This window comes from Podarcis tiliguerta, assembly GCF_965153285.1.
Source record: "Podarcis tiliguerta genome assembly, chromosome: 2".
Classification (NCBI taxonomy): domain Eukaryota; kingdom Metazoa; phylum Chordata; class Lepidosauria; order Squamata; family Lacertidae; genus Podarcis; species Podarcis tiliguerta.
Genome location: NC_139535.1, coordinates 98,598,546 through 98,622,624, shown reverse-complemented (window position 1 = coordinate 98,622,624; position 24,079 = coordinate 98,598,546). Strand labels below are relative to the sequence as shown.

The 24,079-nt window shown below is 45.0% G+C and overlaps 1 protein-coding gene across 8 annotated transcripts in view; it reads left to right on the top strand.

Annotated features, from left to right (window-relative positions):
* The window catches only part of ARSG (arylsulfatase G), a 114,217-nt gene that overhangs the window by 53,415 nt on the left and 36,723 nt on the right, over positions 1-24,079 (top strand). For 7 of the 8 annotated variants that reach the window (XR_014508025.1, XR_014508026.1, XR_014508027.1 and 4 more), the window contains 3 exons: positions 6,864-7,060; positions 12,853-12,933; positions 22,413-22,521. Coding sequence is in view for 3 of the 8 variants with exons in the window: in XM_083427587.1 (XP_083283713.1) it covers positions 6,864-7,060; positions 12,853-12,933; positions 22,413-22,521 (387 nt within the window). In the remaining 5 variants the exon portion in view is untranslated. The remainder of the gene's footprint in view (positions 1-6,863; positions 7,061-12,852; positions 12,934-22,412; positions 22,522-24,079) is intronic. The other variant, XM_083427588.1, reaches the window with a different exon arrangement.

Genomic DNA, 24,079 nt, shown 5'->3' with positions numbered 1-24,079 from the left:
GAGGCGGGGCCTCGCGCTGTGTCACAGGAGGCTGCGTCCCCTTCCGTGGGGAGGGAGGAGGAGCGATGGCAGAAGGGGTGCCTCTGCTCACCAGCTCCCTCTCCTCGTTCCCAACAGGTGGCTCCCCATATACCTGGCGAATAAGACGACCCCCAACTTTTGGGGTGATTTTTTGGGGTTAAAAACTCGTTTTATACGCCAGAACATACAGTATTTGTCATACTGTGAAAGACTTGATACAATGCAAGATGGAAATGATGGTAAAGATACATTTCGTGTACGGCACCGCGTGTCCGTTTGGGAACTGTGAGTTTGTTTGTTCCCAGCATCCAAGAGTTTATACACACACAAATACGCAAATGCACACGCACTTGCCGTAATCTTGTTCCTCTTCACCATTTGTCATCCCGCCCTTTTCCCTTCAGAGGGCCCTGAGGAAGAACAGGCCTTGTTAGAGGAGACAAATATAGCTGTAAACAAGAAAACAGGACATGTTCTCTGGCAATTTAAAAATAACCTAGCCGAGGTTATAATTGCCCAGGCTTCCCCCAAATTCTGCGTGGGAATGTTGAAGCCACCTGGAATTTGCAAAGCGTTTTCCTTTTATGTAGTTAAAGCTGCAATCCTGTACACACTTGCCTGGAAGTGCGCGGCACGGAGCACCGTGGATCCAGCATCCATGCATACCCAGAATTGGCTCCAGTGTGTGTGTCCCCAGCTCAGCAAAGTGGGTTTTTGAGGGGTTTTTTTGCAAAAATAAAACAAAAACAAGTTTCAAATATCAGCATATCAGATAGAATAATCAATACAAATTAAGATGACATAAAAAGAGTAAAAACGACTTCCCTCCACCCGTATGTGACTTTTCCTTTTAAATTTTACTTCTCTCGTTGTGTTCTTATACAGTGGTACCTCGTTTTGAGTCTGAAATACGTAGACAGATAATTATGAAATGATTGTGAGGTTTAATAGGTTAACTGTTTATATTTGGACAACTTTTCTGCTGTTCTTTATTGGAAGGAGAAAAATAATCATTTCCTTAATAACAATTTAAACAATTTATTTAACTAAATCAGTAACATTATAGCATATGTATCCATGTTTGTTAACTGATGTGGTTAAACTTAAAAACAAAACAAAAACACCTTAGACTGAGTTTTAGCACACATGAAAAACTTAAAACAAATCCTTATTTCCTTATGAATAGCCTTTGGACTATAATGTAACTTAAATAGAAAACTGTCTTTAGAAAGAATTTTCCTCCAAAAACATTTTATTTTTAAAATCTTATTTAAATAAAAAAAAATACGATTAAAATTTTTAAAAATCTGATTTATTTTATAATTTTTTTTTGTTAATCATTGATTTTTATCCACCCTGTTTCCAGACAAGATTGACTCCATACCTCTTACTTAGGAGGAAAAAAAGCCATACGACATGACAGAAGTTTGAACTCATCTATTGTTTACACCTACACAATAATTGCCCCCCCCAAAACCCCCACACTAAACAAACTTTAATTACTTGGAAGAGCCAACTTAACATGTTGGAAAAAGAGAGAGATTTGCACCTGCGAAGATGCATGTATGGATTTAAAAATATCGACTATACTTTAAATGGTATGAACAGGTTTGTTGAGAAGTAATGTGCGAAGAAGTTCATTAGCAATGCAGCGTTGGGGTCAAGGCCGTTTTGAGAAGGAAATTGCAACGGAAGGCGGATAGCGCCCAAGCTCTGCTTCATCCTGTTGCAACAAAACAGTTGGCGGTGTCGAGAGAAGCCGTTGTCTGCATATCACTTCAGGGAAATAAAAAGCTAATGCAATTAGGAACTAGGTTGTGGGAGAGGAAATGACTGCTGTCAGCTTTTTTTTGAGCCCGTCACTCAGGGCGGAGCCTTGTGCTGTGCACATAGCCCTCAAATCTCCAAAGAGGCACTTAGCAACAGGGGAGAAAAAAGTAAACAGAAGAAACCTAGGACGTGTCAACAGAAAATTTGATTATTTGCTCATAACAGGAAAGAGCAACGCCGCTGCCAAAGCTTGGGGTTCTTCCCCCTCTCCCAATTTTCTGCAGATGCTAGAATTGAAGTGCAGTGGTTGGGCTGGTCGGAGCCACCTTTTGAGTAAATTCACTGGCTGCTTTGCATTCCATATTCTTAGTCTGCAAATGCAGATGCCAACAATACATTTGTTGCACTCTTCAGAAATTTGTACTAAAATGGTGGATGAGGCTGCTGTTTAAAGAGTCTGGAGGTTTTGAGAATGGACAATTAGGTGAGAGTTTGGGGTGGGAGTTTGGTCACATTGATGTGGTGCTTGGGAATCACTGAGTTCAAATGTTTCTTTGCTCATTTGACTGGCTTAGATCGAGGCATTCTAGCTCCCTCCCTCCACCACCTCCATTACCCAAATACAGGCCATTTTAAACCATTAAGACTTCCTCACAGGGGTGCCGCCTGCACCAATAAGAGCATGGTTCTGAAAGGACTGCTACATTGTCGGCCTTTCGGTTCCAGCAGGAAGAAGGGCTAATGATCATTTTATATTTTTCTATCCTAAATTGATGCGTTGCAAAAAATGGTTTGCAGCACAGAATGTGCAGGCCAGATGTTTTCCTGGTTCACATCCAGGGTGCACCTGCCTGGTGGACTGCACTAATACGCCACAGAACCATTCTTAAGGTACTAAAGCGAAAGACAGCTTTGCTTCTACAGATAGCTCCGAAGGTCAGTACTTGAAGCAGGTACAGCGATTCTTCCAGAGATTACCTTGCCGTTAAGTACCTTTTCTTATGAGCTAAGAGCTGGCGCACTTAGATTTTTGCTCCTTTGGACACATCTACTGCTCACTGAGTCTTGATTTGGACTCTTTGAACCCTCTCTTTGAACTCATTGCACCTTATCCTTATCACATAATTTCAACTGACTTGCATCTTTATGGATGCTTAAACTTGCTCTGATTAGCTGACCTGGGCATGTTTATGAGGCTGTTGAACTAAAGGGATCCAACATCTCCTGTCATTTATAAAACGTGCCTTATTAAAGAATGGCTCCTGGACCAGAGGGAAAGGGAGAAGCCAAGGATATGTAACCCTCTTCAGATGTTCCATAAGTGTGTTAACTAAACATCCATGATCTGCTCTTTGTTCTCATCACCCTCTGTTAAGTTGGAGGGTGACTTTCTGAAATGGGGAGCCTTCTGAGCTCCTGGAGAACTATGAAGGCTGTGGAGCTAGAACCTTATCAAGGTTCTAGAACTTATGTCAAGGTTCTAAAATGTGCAGGGAGCCACATGAGTTTGGAGGCTCCCTACTTCTGACGGTCACCCTCCAGCTTGCCAAGGGCGATAAGTGTGATGTATTTTATAGCATGCTTGCAGAACACCTGGAGAGGGCTTGTGTGTCGTGCAACTCAAATTTTTGTTTGCTTGTTTAACCTGTGATACACCTCTCACCTTTCTACACAGAAGTATCCTCAAGGTAGCTACAGAAAGAAGTTGCTACCTCGCATGAGTAGGGCTGGGCGCTATCTGGTTTTCAACATTGTGATATATCACCAGCTGAAAAAAACGATATATCACAATGTCTGAAATTCACTGCCTAGGACCCTTGTACCTACGGGACCACCTCTCCCGGTATGCCCCACGGAGGACCTTAAGGTCCATAAATAGCAACACCCTAGAGGTCCCGGGCCCTAAGGAAGTTAGATTAGCCTCAACCGGAACCAGGGCCTTCTCAACACTGGCTCCGGCCTGGTGGAACGCTCTGTCTCATGAGACCAGGGCCCTGCAGGATCTGATTTCTTTCCATAGGGCCTGTAAGACAGAGTTGTTCCGCCTGGCCTTTGGCTTGGAATCAATTTGATTCCCTCCCCCTCTTTCTTTTTTCTTTTCTCCTCCTGCGATGGGGGACTTCCCTGGCTTTTTTCTGGCCCATGTAGGACCAGTCTGGATAGTTAGCCTTGGTGAAGACTTGACCTTTTCATCCCCAAAAAGGTTTTTGATTTGAATTTCTATTGAAATGAGGCTGTGTTTTAATGTTGTATTTTAATCTTGTTTCTTAAGTTATATTTCAATCAATTTGTTTTTCTATCGGTTGTTAGCCGCCCTGAGCCTGGTCATGGCTGGGGAGGGCGGGGTATAAATAAAATTTATTATTTATTATTATTTATTAAATAAGCTATGTAGAGTCATTGGCTGACTTCACTTTTGTTCCCACATTGTGATTTTTGCATAACACACACACACACACACACACACACACACCATGACTTGCAATATATTGCCAGGTCAGAAGCTATGAAACCGATATCGTTTCATGATATGAACTTCAAACCGGTTTTGGACATATATCGATAGATCGCCCAGCCCTAGTCTTGAGCCTTGGTTGCATCTGTGAAACACAGGGGAACCTCTTTTCCCTGTAGTATCTATGACTGTTCAGTGCAGTTTGGTTTCTTTGCAGCATGAGGGTTGGACCTGGGTTGGTCTGCGAAGAATTACTTTCCCATGTTGTCCTTTCACCCACAAAAGTAAGCATTTAAACCAAAGTCGCACGAAGTCAAGTCTTAATACAACATGATTTGTCCTCTTCTGGAATTACTATTCTTCTGCTCCAGGTTTACCCCTTGCACAATGATGCTTCCAGGCTAATTTCCTGGTTGCGGGGGGTGTCTTCTCTTCATCTCCCCCACTCCCAGGTCCACCAGTTTATTTCCGGTGGTGGAAGATAGCAGACTCCAGTTCCTGATGTAATTTCTCCTCCTTTCACCTCAATCTCCTTCCTCCTGTACTTCTTGCTAGGAATAACTACTATCCCTTCTTCCCTTGCTAAGGATATATGCCGTGCTGTGCTTGATAAAGGGGCAGTCAGCAACTGTTTCTGTGGGTGAAAACAGACATTGTTATTCTCAACCATGGAGCCATCTGCAACTGTCATTCCCAAACTGAGTACACTTGCCAGGGTGTGGGTGGGTGGGGGAGAGAGAGAGAGAATCACCAGAGTGTCATGCAGAATTACCTAATAGAACAAAGGATGCCAAGAGGCTCTGGGAGTGCCTCCTTTCATTTAACCTCTGCTGCTAGGCAGTTCTTCTGTTCCTTGGCACTGGGAGCGATGGACGGCATCGTACCTGATGCCAAAATGACCTGTCCTTAAAGGAGGTCACCCATTGCATCCCTGCCTGAGTCCCTGCTCTAAGTGTGCCTACTTCCAGAGCTTTAATTTCATTGTACGCAGGTTGTATAATGACAATAAAGGTATTATTATTATTATTTGAGAGTGAATTGTGCGTCCTGTTTTAATTTAAAGGGGAGGGGGTGGATAGTGTGCTTCAGTGGCCAGGCTTTTTGGCAACACCAACCTATGCCAGTTTAAGGGAGCCCCGGTCTCTGGAAGAACCCCTTCCCAGGGATTTTGGAGGCACTGGAGGTTCAAGCCACCCAATGCTTCTTTCACTGCATCCTGCCACTGGGAGTATAAGTTCTCCAAAACAGTGCCTGTGTCCACACGGTGCCTGGCCTGTAATTCTTATTCTTTTAATGAAAAGGATGCCTGCATCATTTGCCTAAGAGCGCCATGTGTTGATATCAGACCTGTCCTTAAGGCATCTTCCTGTTAAATCTGATTTAGCAAAAAAATAAAAAATTCTCCATATGGGAAATATGAAGGAAGGGATACTTTTTGTCTCCAGATTTGGAGCTGTACAGTGGTACCTTGGGTTAAGAACTTAATTCATTCTGGAGGCCCGTTCTTAACCTGAAACTGTTCTTAACCTGAGGTACCACTTTAGCTAATGGGGCCTCCCACTGCCGCCACACGATTTCTGTTCTCATCCTGAAGCAAAGTTCTTAACCTGAGGTACTATTTCTGGGTTAGCAGAGTCTGTAACCTGAAGCGTTTATAACCTGAGGTACCACTGTATACTGAATCCAAGAATTTGCACTATTTAGGTTACAAACGTCTTCATTATACAGTGGTACCTTGGTTTAAGAACAGCTTAGTTTATGAACAACTTGGATTAAGAATGCTGCAAACCTGGAAGTAGGTGTTTTGGTTTGTGAACTTTGCCTTGGAAACGGAACATGTTCCGCTTCCTGTTGAGTGTGTTCCCTTTGTAAATTGAGTCCCCTGCTGCTATGGGAAAGCACACCTTGGTTTAAGAACACTTTGGTTTAAGAGCAGACTTCCGGAACGGATTAAGTTCGTAAACCAAGGTATCACTGTACTGACACCACCTGAATAGATGTTTGTGTTGTTACTGAAGCTGTGTTGTTGCATGAATCTCTGGTGTTGTGTGATTCCTGAATCAAGGGATACACTGCCCATTCCTCCCCTTCTATTGCCCGACAACAGTGCAGGCGTGGCCTAAATTGGTGATTTTCAAACTCGTGGTTTGGGTTCCTCAGAAGTATACCTCGGTGAGAATATCAGTAGTGGCTGACAAATTTTTCTGAGCAGCACTTCCCTTGCAATGCACAGTTACAGAAAAGGATTGATTACATTGTGAACAGCACTCTTAGTTTACTTTGGGACAGTGGTGAGGCTCAACAGGCCCAGCTAGCGTTCTGCATGATCTGACAGTGGTTCTTAGAACATGGCTTAGCTTCCTCTGCAACAAGCAGTCTGGGGACATCTATGACGAGGTCCCCTGTTTGGTTTGAAAAACACAAGACTTAAATAACCAGAACCACTGCAATTTTGGAGAAAGAACCTCTTACAATTTCAGGCCAGCTGAGTGGAAAGATGTTATATTATGATGGCCGTAGTAATAGACTGTTGGGCAGCTGGGCAGCCTCCATTCTGAACAAGTCATGCCTTCCTCCATTTAATTAACCAGTGTGCCTTTCTGTGTTTTCTCTCTAGCCGGACAGGACACCCATTCTTCCTATATATCGCCTTGGCTCATATGCATGTGCCTTTGACGTTGGCTGAGCCAACATGGGACATGCCTGGACAAGATCCATACAGAGCAAACCTGAGGGAGATGGATGCCTTGGTGGGGCGAATAAAAGATGAAGTTGACAACACCGCGAAGGAAAGCACACTCCTCTGGTTCACAGGTGAAGCGATACAAACCCAGTCACTGTAACAAAGGTAGCTTAGGTGGCTGGTTTTAGAGGGAATGTTATGAGGCTTTCCGTGGCTTCATCTGCGTTAACACAAAGCAGCCTGAATAAATTAATAAATGGAAATGTACAACACCGTGCCTTGTTCCAGCAAAATGTTGTGGCGTGTTGGCCTTGGATTCAAATCCTCTCTCAGCCATTAAGCTCAAAGGGGACCTTGAGCTAGTTAATTGGGGACCTTGAGCCTTATTTACCTCACACGTCTTACGGAAAACTAGGGGGAGGGGAAAGAATCTGACAAAAAAGAATCATAAAAAAAGAAGAAAAGGAACTTTTGGATAGGGCAGATTTCAGTAAGGGTGCCACAACAGTTCTCGCAACCCAGGAAAAGAACTTCAGGGTCTCGTAAAAAGAGGGGCAAACTTTTAAAGATTCGCCCCCCTCCACCCTGTGACAAGTTCTTCTGCACAGATCTTCTGCACAAATTGAAATCTGAGTGAATGAAGATTTGCTGTCTTCCCTGACTGGCAAAAGCTTGGCATTACCCTGAGTAAAGACTTTGTCAGCCAGGGATTTTGAAGGTTTTTTTTTTGGCAGCTGCAGACAATATTGTTTCTGTTGCCAAAGTCCCCCACAAGCTTCTTTAAAATTGGCCCAGAGCAACATAATGGAGCTACTTCATACACCACTGTGTTGCATAGGCCTGGTTTCAAGAGGTGTGCGGGCAAAACTGGAGGCTGATGGGAAAAGCTGTTATTTCGTGAGGACCCTTTGTCCCCTCCCCCATCCATCCACCTGCCGATGGCTGCCATTCATTTCTGTAGGGGAAGAAAAAGGATCCTTCAGTTGGTTTAAAAATTAATAAATACCTGACATCTTCAAATCTCTCTCCCCACCCCGCTAAGGACCTGGGTAATTTCCAAGTTGATCTGAGGGGAGCTTTGAAAAACTTGAATAAACAGTTCTCTCTTGTATGGTCTTTAGAAATTGTGTAACACGCCATCAGGTGCTGCCAATGTTTTGGGGCCCATAAGCCTATTTGTAAACCAGATTGAACCCTATAATCTGTTGCCTGTAATGGAATGCTTCTTTCAAGCCTAATTTCATCGGTGGGGTAAGGAGGGGACCTTTCAGGCAATAGGGAAGGCCCACTTTTCCTGCATTGCAGGGCTTTGGACTACATGACCCTTGGAGACCCTTCCAGCTCACATCAGGCTTGGCCAACCTTGTACCCTCTAGATGTTTTGACCCACAACTCTCATCAGCCTCAGCTAGCCTCAGGTTGCAGAGAAGGGACTGTCAGTGATGTTCAGTTTGATTAATTGGTCGGAATATCCTGCCTCTGCACATTACATTCTGTTCTTGAAAATATTTCTTCGTGTGTTGTGTCCCGTTCTTGTGTCTCCCATCCAAGGACCTGGCCAGGTCTGCAGCTGCTTAGCCTCAATAACGCTGGAGGAACACGTAGCTCTGCACACACTCTACTGCACCCTGCACATGACAGTCTATTGAGGGAGCTCCTGCTTGCCCCCAAGCTGGACTGAACCCAAATCTATTTGTGTGACCCATAATAGGACGTGTGCCTCAAGGTGATCTATAGATTCATGCAGCTGAGGGCTTAGCGCACTGAAATCCGCTCTTCTCTGAGGCAGCTGAAAGCCTGTCTCCCAAGCCCCTGTTTTCTTGAACTTGTGCAATAGCAGAGTTAACTCGACAGACCCTCCAAGTGTCCCTATTTTCTAGGGACGTCCCTGATTTAGAGAAGCCGTCCTAGTTTCTGATTTGATCCCTGAATGTCCCGCTTTCCCTTAGGATATTCCTATTTTCATTGGAGAAATCTTGGAGGGTATGGAGTTACCTGACTCCCCGCAAGCCATCTGAAGGCAATCTTGTATAGGGAAGTTTTTTTAAAAAAATGTGTAATGTTTTATTATGTTTTTATACATGTTGGAAACTGCCCAGAGTGGGGTATAAATAGTAAAAATATCATTATGGAATGGGATGTCCCTATTTTCATCGGAGAAACGTTGGAGGGTATGACTCGATATGCTTAGCCTTCGAGCTAAGAGTCATTGCATCTCTCAGTGCTTCATTCAGGACTCCTTCTGTTTCACTTTCCCAGACTGTGAAACTTGGGAACACGTCCGTTATTGTTGGGTTATCTTCATTTGACTGTGTCATTTCAGTCAAAAGGACAAACCTTGTCATCCACGTCTAAAAATTAAAGCACAAATCCCCACTTAATTGAAACGGAATTTCCAGTCCCTAAATCCATTTTTAATGAGATCACATTTGGCTCATTAAGATCCAAGCCTGACTCGTTTCCTTTCCTTATGTTTGCAACCCATAGACTGGAAGGCTGGTTTTCTTCCATATATATATATATATATATAGTACTTTTATGTCTTGAGTTTCTTCTGGTGCCTGGAGAGAGTAGTGACTTAGGTCGGATCCACAGCATACATTTAAAACACTCTTAACTACAGTGGTACCTCAGGTTACATATGCTTCAGGTTACATACGCTTCAGGTTACAGACTCCGCTAACCCAGAAATAGTACCTCAGGTTAAGAACTTTGCTTCAGGATGGGAACAGAAATTGTGCTCCGGCGGCGCAGCGGCAGCAGAAGGCCCCATTAGCTAAAGTGGTGCTTCAGGTTAAGAACAGTTTCAGGTTAAGTACGGACCTCCGGAAGGAATTAAGTACTTAACCCGAGGTACCACTGTACTTTAGCAATCATGGGCCCCCCACAACCCCCCCCCCCGGAATGCTGGGAACTGTAGTATGCTAAAGGTGATGGGAATTGTAGCTCTGTGGGTTGTAAACTATAGTTCCCAGCATTGTTTTGGGGAAGCTGTGACTTTCAAAATGGTATAAATGTGCTTTACGTGTATGGTTGGGGTGCGATAGATGCCTTTGAGTGGCCTCACTGATGCTCAGACCTGGCTCTTTTGAAAAGCTCGACATGACTGAAGGAGCTTGGTCCCTGTCCTTCAACCAGGCATCTGGTTCCTTGACCATCCATCACAGGACTTGACCACTACGTTCTACTCAGTTTCTCTCAGGCCGCAAGGCAGCTTAACTGTGATAGGGTGGCATTTGTGTCATTGAATTCATTAAAGCAACAACAACAACCTATACGTAATTAGTTTTTCTAGGTAGCATATTTATCCCCTGCTTGTTAACTTCAATAGCATCCAGCCATTATGGCAAGTAGCTTTCCTGGGTTTCTTCCACACTAACCCTTTTGTTCAAAATTGCCATCCTTTGTATCCCTTAAAATTTTTTTATATATAATTTTCATTTATATACATTATAACAATTATTTAACCAAGTTTTAACATTTCCACTCCCGTCCCCCTCTTTCTGCGGTTCCTTACATTTATTTTCGTCCTTTCCTGCGTACTCCAATTTGCCTTAACTTATTATTTTAATTGTCTATTCTCATACATATTTTTAAAACTGCAGGTTTTTACAATAATCCTGTCAATGTCTTGATTTGTTTACAGTTTGTAATAATAAACCACTTCCATTCCTTTCTAAAAAGTTTGTTGTCTTTCAAATAATTATCTTTATATAGATTTATATTCTTTGCTGTTAAGCATACACAATAAATACCTAACCTTCTTTTCAATCTGTAGCCCTGATATATTTTGTAATTTATTTTTACTCTCATCATTCATGTTCTTTACCAGGAGCTTGGTATTATCTTTATTAATTTTAAAACCTGCTATTTCTCCAGAAAAATTGATCTTTTCTAATGCTTTCGGAATTAACTCTGTTGGTTCTTCTACCGATATCACCACACCATATGCAAATGCTTTTAATTTGTATTGTCTCTTTCCCACCCTTATTCCTTTAATTTATTCTTATTCTTATTCTTTGTGCCAAAACTTCTAAAACTAATATAAAGGTGACGGCGTACAACCTTGTCTAGTGCCTTTAGTTATCTTACAATTCTCAGTTGATAAGTTATTTACTATCAATTTTGCTGATTGTTCTGTATCCTTTGTAACCTTTGAATAAAGAATCCAGAGGCCTGCTGCCGCTACACGGGAGATGGATTAAAGAAAAGAAAATACAGTGGTACCCCGCAAGACGAATGCCTCGCAAGACGGAAAACCCGCTAGATGAAAGGGTTTTCCGTTTTTCGATGCGCTTTGCAGGCCGAATTTCCCTATGGGCTTGCTTCGCAAGACGAAAATGTCTTGCGAGTCTTGAGATTTTTTTTCACTCCCCACCCCCTTTTTCTAAGGCGCTAAACCGCTAATAGCCTTTTAGCAGCTAATCCACTAATCCCTTAAGCCTTTAATAGCCGCTAATAGCCGCTAATAGCGCTAATCCGCTAAGCCGCTAATAGGGTTGCTTCGCAAGACGAAAAAAACGCTAGACGAAGAGACTCGCAGAACGAATTAATTTCGTCTTGCGAGGCACCACTGTACAAAATTTGTCCCACCCTGTAGCTTGACCAGTGGGAGCTAGGAACAGCTAGGAGCTAGGTGGAGTCATTGATCTCAAAAAAAATGTAGACTCGTACAAGCAGGCCAGCTTCTGTTTTGACTTAAATGTTTATTTTAGGCGGCTTGGAAGTATGTAAAAGCATGGAGTGGGGGGCAGGGAGCACCGGCTCACAATGGTACCCACCTGAGAGGTGCCGGAAATGCGCTCTGTCTGGAAAAAAAGGACAGGCTACCAGCCCATTTAGAAGCAAACAAAGAAGCCGTTTGCCTGCAAATAAAGCCTCCCTTGAACTCTGGTGTTTTCTGAATGTTCTTGTGACTCTTGCTTTTATTATTATTTTTTAGTTTGGTGTAAGCCATTATATAGGGACGCGGGTGGCGCTGTGGGTAAAAGCCTCAGCGCCTAGGGCTTGCCAATCGAAAGGTCGGCGGTTCGAATCCCCGCGGCGGGGTGCGCTCCCGTTGTTCGGTCCCAGCGTCTGCCAACCTAGCAGTTCAAAAGCACTCTCGGGTGCAAGTAGATAAATAGGGACCGCTTACTAGCGGGAAGGTAAACGGTGTTTCCGTGTGCGGATCTGGCTCGCCAGAGCAGCTTTGTCACGCTGGCCACGTGACCCGGAAGTGTCTTCGGACAGCGCTGGCCCCCGGCCTCTTTGAGTGAGATGGGCGCACAACCCTAGAGTCTGTCAAGACTGGCCCGTACGGGCAGGGGTACCTTTACCTTTACCTTTAAGCCATTATATAGGGATGCGGGTGGCGCTGTGGGTTAAACCACAGAGCCTAGGACTTGCCGATCAGAAGGTTGGCGGTTCGAATCCCCGCGACGGGGTGAGCTCCCGTTGTTCGGTCCCAGCTCCTGCCAACCTAGCAGTTCGAAAGCACGTCAAAGTGCAAGTAGATAAATAGGGACCGCTCCGGCGGAAAGGTAAACAGTGTTTCTGTGCGCTGCTCTGGTTTGCCAGAAGCAGCTTAGTTATGCTGGCCACATGACCCGGAAGCTGTCTGCGGACAAACGCCGGCTCCCTCGGCCTATAGAGCAAAATGAGCGCCACAACCCCAGAGTCGGTCACGACTGGACCTAATAGTCAGGGATCCCTTTACCTTTACCTTTAAGCCATTGTATTGGTAACAATATTAAAAGGAAGCTTTTGGTACTGCCCATAATCATTCGTTGGAAGTAGCTTTATTAACGTATTAAGGTTCATTTAAAGGGCTTTGATGGGGAACAGAAGAATGCTCTATTAACTTTCTTGCTAGTTCTCCTTGTTTTGAATTGAAAGGACTTTCCCGTTCTGTTTTCAACAAGGAGTTTTCTTTCCCTCCTAGGAGATAACGGGCCTTGGGCTGAGAAATGTGACTATGCGGGCAGTGTCGGTCCCTACACGGGGAGATGGCAAACAAGAAGAGGTAACTGCTGGCACTCATTCGTTTCTAGGGCTTGTTTGGCTCTTTCGCAGCACGTGTGCAGAAATCAGGATCTTGTTTTCTATAAGCTCCCTTATCAAAATCCCAGCAAAAAGCTGGAAGGGAAGTTAGGACGTAGCCTCGATTTCAGTCAGATAGCACTGACCTCTTCCTCCTTTACTGGCTGTAGCACCTTGCCATGGAAGACGTAGATCAGAGGGGCCCAACATTTTTGGGTTGGGGCATGTTTGGAAGTTGAAGTTGAAGTACCCATTTCACAGAATACAAACTGGTGCATGCCCTCCGACATTTATCTGATGAAAATAGGGACGTCCTACTCAATAATAATAGCGGCAGTAGTAGTAGTAGTAATGATGATGATGATGATGATGATGATGATGATATTATCATCTGACTGGGTTGCCCCAGCCACTCTGGGAGGCTTCTGACATATATGAAAACATAATAAAACATTAAACATTTATAAAAGTGTGGTGTAGTGGTTAAGAGCGGTAGTCTTGTAATCTGGGGAACCGGGTTCGCGTCTCCGCTCCTCCACATGCAGCTGCTGGGTGACCTTGGGCCAGTCACACTTATCTGAAGTCTCTCAGCCCCACTCACCTCACAGAGTGTTTGTTGTGGGGGAGGAAGGGAAAGGAGAATGTTAGCCGCTTTGAGACTCCTTAAAGGGAGTGAAAGGCGGGATATCAAATCCAATCTACTACTACTTCTCTTCTTCTTCTTCTTCTTCTTCTTCTTCTTCTTCTTCTTCTTCTTCTTCTTCTTCTAAACTTCCCTTTACAGGACTGCCTTCAGATGTCTTCTAAAGGTTGTATAGTTCTTTATCTCCTTGACCAGGGGTCAGCAAACTTTTTCAGCCGTGGGCCAGTCCCTCAAACCTTGTGGGGGGCTGGACTATATTTTGTAAAAAAATAATGAATGAATTCCTGTGCCCCACAAATAACCCAGAGATGCATTTTAAATAAAAGCACACATTCTACTCATGTAAAAACACTCTGATTCCCGAACCGTCCGCGGGCTGGATTTAGAAGGTGATTGGGCCAGATCCGGCCCCTGGGCCTTTGTTTGCCTACCCATGTCCTTGACTCTAGGGCCGCATAACTCCATACCCTCCAACATTCCCCTGATGAAAATAGAGATGTCCTAAGGAAAAGCGGGACATTCCGGGATCAAATCAGAAACAGGGATGGCGTCTGTAAATTCAGGACTGTCTCTGGAAAATAGGGACACTTGGAGGGTCTGCTGGTGATGCTCAAGTAGCAAAATGTATGTGCCCAAAGCCAAACAAAACTAAGAGCTCCTCCACCCTAAACAACCAACTGGAACATCAGAAAGTGCCTTATACTTATATGCGTGCTTTAGCTGTCTTGGACTTTCAGATTTGCTCATATAACATTGAACACCGTTTTTCAAGTGCTTGCCAGTGGATTCATAGAAGAGGAAATTGTCTTGTATTCTTACTGTCGCTGTGGTTACTGGGGATAGTTCCCACTTGAGAGGGAGTCCTTGGACTCGATAATAATTTCGGTGTTCCCAGTTTTAACTTTGATGTGATGTACTAGCCAAAGTTCAAATTTTGATGGACAGTGCCCTCTTAGTGGGGATTATCTTAAAAATAGTACCACATGTTTACAGAGAGATAAATACCCAAAGATGTTTATTATCAGTTTGTAAATCACTAAGAGAGATACTGACAGACTGTCTCTCATTTCTCGCAAAGCGCTAGAGCTGTGATCTGGATTACAGTGGTACCTCGGGTTACATACGCTTCAGATTACATAGGCTTCAGCTTACAGACTCCACTAACCCAGAAATAGTACCTCGGGTTAAGAACTTTGCTTCAGGATGAGAACAGAAATCGTGCTCCGGTGGTGCAGAAGCAGCAGGAGATCCCATTAGCTAAAGTGGTGCTTCAGGTTAAGAACAGTTTCAGGTTAAGAACGGACCTCCGGAACGAATTAAGTATTTAACCTGAGGTACCACTGTATTTTGAAGTGGCCGGATTTTTCTCATGGGCTCAAAGTTTGTTAATGCATTGTGGAGCTTGGTTTCCTTCCTTCTTTCCTTACCCCTTTGATGCCATGTAGTGGGCAGATATTGGGACCTCCTTGTTATATGTAAGAAATGCTGATGAAAATCATTTTGATTTCATCAGGAGAATAGGATCCAAGTCTTGCTTTGCCCTGAAATGACAGCGATGCAGTGCCATGGCCTTTTCCGCTAGGGAGGAGATTTCAATGAGTCAGTGCTGAATGAGGCACATACAAGATACCTCTGTACTGTGTCACCCATATTGGAAACATCTGGGAATCAGTGTAGGCATGTTGTTCCTATTCTGGAAATTATGAGACCGGTTGGAAGAGGAGAGCACACACAAATTGGATTCCTACAAATTGGAATTCAGTGTTGTGCTGAGCAGATCACTCCGTCAGCATAAGCATTTCTGCTTGTCTGCTGGAGTGATGGGACGTGGGTGGCGCTGTGGGTTAAACCACAGAGCCTAGGGCTTGCTAATCAGAAGGTCGGTGGTTCGAATCCCCGCAACGGGGTGAACTCCCGTTGCTCGGTCCCTGCTCCTGCCAACCTAGCAGTTTGAAAGCACGTCAAAGTGCAAGTAGATAAATAGGTACCGCTCCGGCGGGAAGGTAAACGGCATTTCCGTGTGCTGCTCTGGTTCTCCAGAAGCGGCTTAGTCATGCTGGCCACATGACCTAGAAGCTGTACGCCAGCTTCCTCAGCCAATAAAGCGAGATGTCGTCCACGACTGGACCTAATGGTCAGGGGTACCTTTACCTTTACCTTTACCTTTACTGGAGTGATGTCCCCCTCCTTTCCCCATACACTGTTCTGGTGTTTCTCCTGCCCTTCCCAAAAAGATTAGAGAGGGACGCAGAGTGCACAGGCATGGGGGATGAGAGGAGGATTAAAGTCTTTCCGTCCTAGCAGGTCTTGTTGTGCTGGCTCTTGCAAGTGCAACAACTTGGTTGAATCTGGCCCTTCTTTATTTGTTTAAAAGCTTTAATGTGTTGCTTAATAGGCCAAAAATCTCTTTTAAGAAGTTGCTAATCTCTAATTAGTAACAGTAGTGATTTCCCTCCAACAGCAGCTTTGGGAAACTGGGGTTTTTACTGGGATCGTTACAACTGTGCTGTAAGCTCATCAAAAATGCCCCAAAACAAACTAGCAGCTTCAGTGCTGACCAAGTCCGATTGGTGGAATTTATGCTCTCTGACAGAATACAGAGACTCCAAGGTGTTCACTTTGGCATAACTCTGCCTGTTAGTTCCATTTATCTGTATTTGGTTTCTCTGAAACCTTAGTTTTTTTCTAAGAGGTGCCAAGTTCTCCAAGAGGCTTCCTTTGTTTTTCATGCCTTTGAAAACATCTCTCTCATTGTAAAGATAACTCTGATCAGATCTGCATCTGTGTGTCTCTTTTGCATTGGTGGGGTTATTTGTGTTGAGGTAGGCAGGAGGCCACACTGTGAAGTAGTTGATTCCTGCTTCTAGTACACACTGTGTGTGTGTGTGTGTGTGTGTGTGTGTGTGTGTGTGAAGTCATATTTCCCCAGTTGCTCTTTGAGAGCAGAAGCAGCAGCTATTTCCACATATGTTTCCTGTCCGTTTCCAAATATAGAAAGGAATGGTCTGACATTTACAATAAAAAGCTGCCACAGAACTCACAGTTCCAGGGCTTTGCTGTCTTCATTTAAAATCCCTTCCCCGCTTCTAAAACTTCCTCTCTGGCCATACGACTTAACTTCTCATTTATTTCCGGAAATTAGTTTACCAGTTCGCATCTCTAAGAGCCATATTTCAACCCGGCATCTCGCTATATCACAAGGGTAAAGAACCTGTGGTCCTCTACGTGTTATTGGATCCCAGTTCCCATCAGCCCCACCCCATGCTGTCCATTGGCCAAGGAATGATGGGAGTTGTAGTCCGGCAACATTAGTTATTCCTTGTTTACACAGTATAAAATAAATCACATCTTCAAATTGGGCATAGCATGGGCTGCCACAAGATGTGATGGCTAAGAGCTCAGAGGGCTTTGAAGTAGATTAAATAAATTCACGGCGGATTATGCTATTAATGGTTCTTAGTCATAATGGCTAGATGGAAGCTCCAGATTCAAAGGAAGCATACTACTGAAAGCCTGATGTTGGAAGTCTGGAACCAACAACAGGAGATGGCTGTCGTCTTCCTGTCCTGCTTCCCAGAACCATGGGAAGGACTATAGCTGAGTGGTAGAACACTTGCTTGGCATGTTCAAGGTTCAATCCCTAACACCTCCAGGTAAAATTGGGAAAAGCTGAAATTCTGGAGAGTGGAGGAAAGGTGCAAATCCCATTAGCCCCAGCCAGTGTGGCAAATGGCCAGGGATGGTGGGAGTTATAATCACCTGCCTTTCCTTCGGAAGCAAAGGAGAAAAATATTTTAGGACAGCCATGGTGATTAGCTAAGGGCGAAGATGGTCAGCTAGTACTCTGGTGCCGAAGTGGTGAACCAGCCACTTTGACTTGATCTTGGAAACAGATTGGGAGCCAGTGTTTTTAACACCAGCGGTATCAATATAATCCCAACGCCTGGTCTTCTGCACTTGTGTCGCCACCTGCATTTTGAACTAACCACAGACTTCAAAGGAAGCAGCATGTACTGCATGTGGCAGTGGTCTAATCTGAAGGCTACCAGAATATAAGAGACATAGCCAGGCGATCTCTATCCATAAGTGGCCACAGCAGGTGCACTAAGCTCTGCTCCAAACCACCAGGGCCCCTTCCCTAGCCTGTGAACCTCATCCTTCAGAAGTAGTGCAGCCCTATTCGGAATTGGTTGAAAACCACCCCTCTAAAACGGCAAACTCGCCAACAGCAGGACTGAACTTGAGCTTTGGGGGCAAGTCTTACAATGTAAGACGTGGGTGGCGCTGTGGGTAAAACCTCAGTGCCTAGGACTTGCCGATTGTATGGTCGGCGGTTTGAATCCCCGCGGCGGGGTGAGCTCCCGTCGTTCGGTCCCAGCTCCTGCCCACCTAGCAGTTCGAAAGCACTCTTAAGTGCAGGTAGATAAATAGGTACCGCTTTATGGCGGGAAGGTAAACGGCGTTTCCGTGTGCTGCACTGGTGCTGGCTCGCCAGAGCAGCTTCGTCACGCTGGCCACGTGACCTAGAAGTGTCTCCGGACAGCGCTGGCCCCCGGCCTCTTAAGTGAGATGGGCGCACAACCCTAGAGTCGGACACGACTGGCCCGTACGGGCAGGGGTACCTTTACCTTTACCTTACAATGTTTGCATGAGCTATAGACAAGCCCTAAAGTCCTCCAGAAAGCATCTCAATATGTTCCCTGGCAAAAAGTTATGCGTGCAATAAATCAAGTGACATCCCATGCCCTGGTAATTTTCCATTTTGGGCCTTTCCAGGGGGTATATTTGGGTTTGTCCATCCCCACCCCCTCTTCCTTACAAGGAAACATTCTGTTTTCTCTCCTCCGTCAGATTTCCCCCAGAAGCCTTGGCCTTTGTAATTTAATGCAACAGGATGCTTGCATAACATTTGATTATTGAAACAAATGCCACAGGCCTGTGTTATTTTGCATGGATGGGCACTTCACACAGAGTTGGTCCAGAAAAAGCACCTTATTAGGGCCGGTGCGATTTGTACCCTTTGTGTTTACGGACACTGTGCTTTGGGGAAGAAGGGAGGTGAATGAGCTTGTCAACAAGCACTCGTCGTTTTTGATTTTGGAAGGGGAGGGGGAGGAAGTCACTTGAATTGAGTTTGTTTCATTTAGCCTATTTGCAAAGCAGAGCCTTTCCATTAAAAACAAAACAACAACAATTAGCCAATGCAACCACAACAGAAAGCAGCAAACATCTCTTTTCTCTCTTCAGCTTGAATGTGAGGAGTGTTGCCAGGGTTTTAGGCAGCCGTATCCAAACCTAGGCTGGGAAGGTGTAGTTTTCCAGCTTGTACATAGAGGCTGGGTGTTGCTAGTCTTTCCCAAATTTGAGTTGCCTGCTGTTTCTGGACTATACAATTCCCATGATCCCTCACCACTGGTCCTGCTAGCCAGGGATGATGGGAGTTGTAGTCCAACAACTGCTGGAGACCCAAGCTTGGAAAATACTGTGTTAGATGGTGGGGCCAGGGGAAAAATTGAGTTCAAAGTTCTCTAATCCTATTTGACCTCCCTCCCTTCCCCAGAGCTTATCAGTTTTGTGAGGTGGAGATCAGGGCCTCAATCATGATTGCATCTGGGGCAGCTCTACCTACTTCCACATTCATTCCTCTCCCCCTCCCCCACACGTATTTTTTATTAAAGATTTATTGGTTTACAGAAGTAAGTGCAATGTCTCTTTTTTCAAGTTGCATTTTCTACAGATCAGTTTCAATTGTTGAGACATTAGTGTTACCTTAGGAAGAAAACGGAGGAAGAGGTGGAGGGGGCCATGGTGAGTGGGGATGGGGTCAGGTGGCGATGTTTCTATTTTACTTAATGTATGTGTGGGGTTTTGTGCCAGCATCGCTTTTGCAGGTTCTCTTTACTATTCGCTTGTGTTCCTTTGGTGGTGAGAGAGATTGGGGTTGGCCTAGGGCAGGCTTCCTCAACCTTGGCCCTCCAGATGTTTTTGGCCTACAATTCCCATGATCCCTAGCTGGCAGGACTAGTGGTCAGAGGTGATGGGAACTGTAGTCTCAAAACATCTGGAGGGCCAAGATTGAGGAAGCCTGGCCTACGGTGTGGTTGTTTGTTTGGGGTTGGCTGTGGTGAACTTTGTTTTCATGTGTGAGTGGGGTGGGTGAGTGCTTTTTGAATCAGGTTAGCCATATTGATTTGTATGCTGTTGGTGGATACTTGTTATTGTTTTGTTGGGCTGTGTATGTGATAAAGGGGAGCCATAACGGGGTGGAGGCGTCATCTTCCATTTGTCCCCATGTCAGTTTCAGTTTATTGGTTAGTTTTTTTAATAAGACTGTTTCCCATACTATACTCCCACCATTCATGCATTGAGTGGCACATCTGTAGAGTGGAGCCTATCATGTGACAATCAGGGTTCCACATTGGAGTAAGGAGAGCCTTCATTGCTCAAGCAGCCTACAAGGTCTAACCCAAACAAAGTCAGAGGTCTGTGAAGCAGAAGCCGCAGTTAATTCAGAATGCTGCAGCATGGTTGCTGACAGGAGTGAGTGATTGTCTGCATGTAATACCTCTGCTTCGAGAATGGCACCGGTTACCCGCTTGTTACCAGGCCAAATTCAAGGTGTCACAGTTGGTACCTGAAGCCCTTTTGTGCCCATTCCACTATTCTGATCGGCGGAACTGGCACCGTTACAGGGACCGCATAATTCCTCTTCCGTAATTACTCATCATAATAAATTTAATTATACTCCGCCCATCTGGCTGGGTTTCCCCATCCACTCTGGGTGGCTCCCAGCAGAATATTTAAAATACAGTCAAACATTGAAAACTTCCCTAAACAGGGCTGCTTTCAGATGTTGTTTACAATTTTAAGAAATCAGTCTTTTAGAATGGCAGCACCTGCCTGTTGACATGAGACAGACACCTTCCCTGTACTGTTTTCATGGCCTGCTTAGAACATTTTTGTGCAAATGTGTAGGGGCTAATGTGTCCTAAAATAATTGTTTTTCAATATTTAAAACTGTACAGGTAATTTTGAAACTTCTTGTAAACCGTTTCAGAGATTTTTGCTGCAATCAAGCAACTTATATATTTTGTTAAATAAAAACAATTTGCCATCAGCAGCAACAGCAGGAGGAGGAGGAGGAGGAGAGATCATTTTTAAACAAAGCAGTACGGTCTGACATGGTTATATAAATGTTTATGCAGTCTGGATGTAACAGCTCCACGTACCAAACATTTTCAAATCTTGTTGGGCAAACAAAGCACAGACAAGCCCATCTCTGTCTAGCCCCTGAGGACTAGATGTACAAGCAGAACTGAATCGGAATCAATTAAAGTGTTTCCTGTATGCCTCCTATCTGACTTGGGCAATGAGAAAAAATGTGGATGTTCCAGTGGTTGAAAACAGCTGTGCGACTTTTGAAACTATTTATAAAAAGTACAATGGAAGGCGAAGGTGTTCTTTGTAAATCTTGAAAGTGGAATAAAAAGTTTTTAAAGCGGGGCACCTGCTCTCATGAGTTCTTTTTGTTGTCAGCGGAGAACCTCCTGGATCAGAGGTCAGCCTTCCCACCCACCTCTCTTCATCCTGACCCCTTGTCAGGTGCACTGTCTCTGCAGCCATGTTTTCGCTGCTGCTGCGAGTGTACGCGTAGAGGCCATAGCTTAGTGTTAGTGCATCTTCCTTGCAATCAGAAAGTCCCAGATGCAGCCCCCGTCGTCTCCAAGTAGGACTGGGAGAAACTTCTCTCTGAAATCTTGGGGAAGCCGCTGACATGCCAAGGTGCACAATGCAAAACCAGATGAACTTTTGACTTGGTCTAAGGCAGCTTCTTGTGTTCCTTTGTGTTAAGGCAGAGCGGTCCAAGCCCACTCCCCGACAAGCCTGTCCTCGCTTCCTCCTCTCAGCCACAGCTGTCATTCCCTCCCTGCTCTGCCCCTCGTCCTGGCAGTGACTCCAGACTCCACAGCAGGATTTGCACTTGATTCCCTACCCCCCATCTATCAGTCGTTCCTTGGTTTTGGAACAGCTTAGTTCTCAAACATTTTGGTTCCCAAACGCCACAAACCCGGAAGTGAGTGCTCCAGTTTGCGAACTATTTTTGGAAGCTGAACGTCCGACAGGGCTTCCGTGGCTTCTGATTGGCTGCAGGAGCTTCCTGCAGCAAATCAGAAGCTGCGCTTTGGGTTCTGAACGTTTTAGAAGTCAGAATGGACTTCCGGAACAGATTCCGTTCGACTTCCAAGGTACAACTGTACTGGGCTTTTATGTAGATGATTTGACATCGCACTTTTTGTCCATGCCAAGTCTTTGCCTTGTGCGCATTCACAGCTAGTCCTGAAGGAAGGTTAATGTGGCTGCGAGACCATGATGACTTAACCCAAATTCGGCCAATCTAGCTGGGATGGAGCTCAAGCTTAGCATGCTATGTGCTGCACCAGTACTTTGTAAACATTTATAATCTTCAGGAGTGTCTCCCCCGTCCCCACCCTGTGCGTGTTGAAAAAGCTAAAAATATCCCTGATTCAACCTTGAATAGGCCTTGCATTCTGCTGTTGCCAGTGCTGAATAAACTGAAGCATCGTAGAGGAAGGACTTGATGAGATCATTAGGATTGCTGTATCATTTATGTTATGCACTGTTCTGGGCTAGCACAATTTCACATCCCCGTTATTGGATTGTTTGTCTCATTTTTTAAAAGGAGAGAACTTGTCCCCCTGTCTTAACTATTTAGCTTTTGTTTTGCGATCTTGGCTCTTTGGGAACTCTCCTGGCAGACAGGCCTCCGCAAATACATTTTCTCTGTTTAAATTTTGCAGGCGGGAGCTCAGCAAAGCAAACGACCTGGGAAGGGGGTCACCGGGTTCCCACGCTTGCCTACTGGGCAGGGAAGATCCCAGCAAATGCCACGAGTCCTGTGATGTTGAGGTAAGAGAACGTAACAGTGCCTGCTGTTCTTCTGGGATCATTTTCAAGATCCGCCTAGAGAGGGGCGTTGATGGCCAAACCCAAAACTGGCACAGACTTCATGTGGGGAACAGCTGAACTGCTCTGGCGTGAACCGGAACTGCTGAGAACATACCGTATTTTTCGCTCTATAACACGCACCTGACCATAACACGCACATCGTTTTTAGAGGAGAAAAACAAGGGGAAAAACATTCTGAATGAAACAGTGGATGTATCATTTTGTGCTTCATGCTGTGGCCACAGACACGTGATCTGATGGTGAATTTGGGGTGACCCAATGCAAAAATCCTGAGAATCCCTGTGGATCCATGCTTTGTAACCACATTTTTGCACCATTGCAGCCCCAGGCAACAGTGGATGTGTGATTTTTTGGTGCAGGCTGTAGCGATGGACATGCTATGTGATCTGATGGTGAATTTGGGGTGACCCAATGCAAAGATCCTGAGGATCCATGCTTTTTAACCACGTTTTTGCACCATTGCAGCCCCAGGCAACAGTGGGTGCGTGATTTTTTTGGTGCAGGCTGTAGCGATGGACATGCTATGTGCTCTGATGGTGAATTTGGGCTGACCCAATGCAAAGATCCTGAGGATCCATATGGATCCATGCTTTGTAACCACATTTTAAGTGGGGAGGGAAGGAAAAACACAGAAGGGACAAGGAGCTCGAGAGGGGTGTGCAGAGAAGCAGCTGGCTAAGAATGCAGGCAAGGGGTATAACGGGGGGGAGGAAAGGAAGGCAAAAGTTTCCACCCACCCAAGCCAGCCATCTCGCACGCTCTCTCTCTCTCTCTCCCACCTGCATGTTTTCCGGCTGGATCACGGAGAGGAATTAGAAGGAAGGACGCTCTGCTTTGTTCCGTTTGACCAAACACAGCAACGAAACAGAGGAGGGTGGGCAGTAAGACCCTGAGGCAGAATGCAGGAAAGCAGCCACTTCCTCTTTTCAGGTTTCCCTTCTCCGAGACGCGCGATTTGATTTTTGCCTGATTTTTGCCTCCACTCGCGCCAGTCGGCTCCAGGGACCACACATTCGCTCAATAACACGCACAGACTTTTCCCCTTCCTTTTTAGGAGAAAAAACCTGCGTGTTATAGAGAGAAAAATACGGTACATTCCTGGGAAGTGGAGGAACCTGCCATTTCTAGAGGGATAAGCAGAACAACAAAAATGGAGGTGTTGTCCTGAGTTAACTAGTAATAAACTCTGTTAAGCCCCCACAGATTTATGCAACCCTCTGCACCCTTTAGCTCCTTTCTCAGACCTGTGTGGCAGTGTCAGCAAATAAGGATTAAGAAGAAGGCTTTGGGGGGGGGGAGGGGACAAAAAAAACATGTGGCTGTTCAGGGTGAAGGGGTTCAGAGATGCTGGCCACTGAGTCAACAGCTGAGTTCTTCCAAGGGGGGTTGTTTTCCTCCTGGAGAACGCTGGGTTTGAAAGTGGCCAAAAGTTAACTTTTGAGATGTTTACTCAGATAAAGGTTTCAAAATCCCTGTCTCATGAGAACGGGAATAAAAA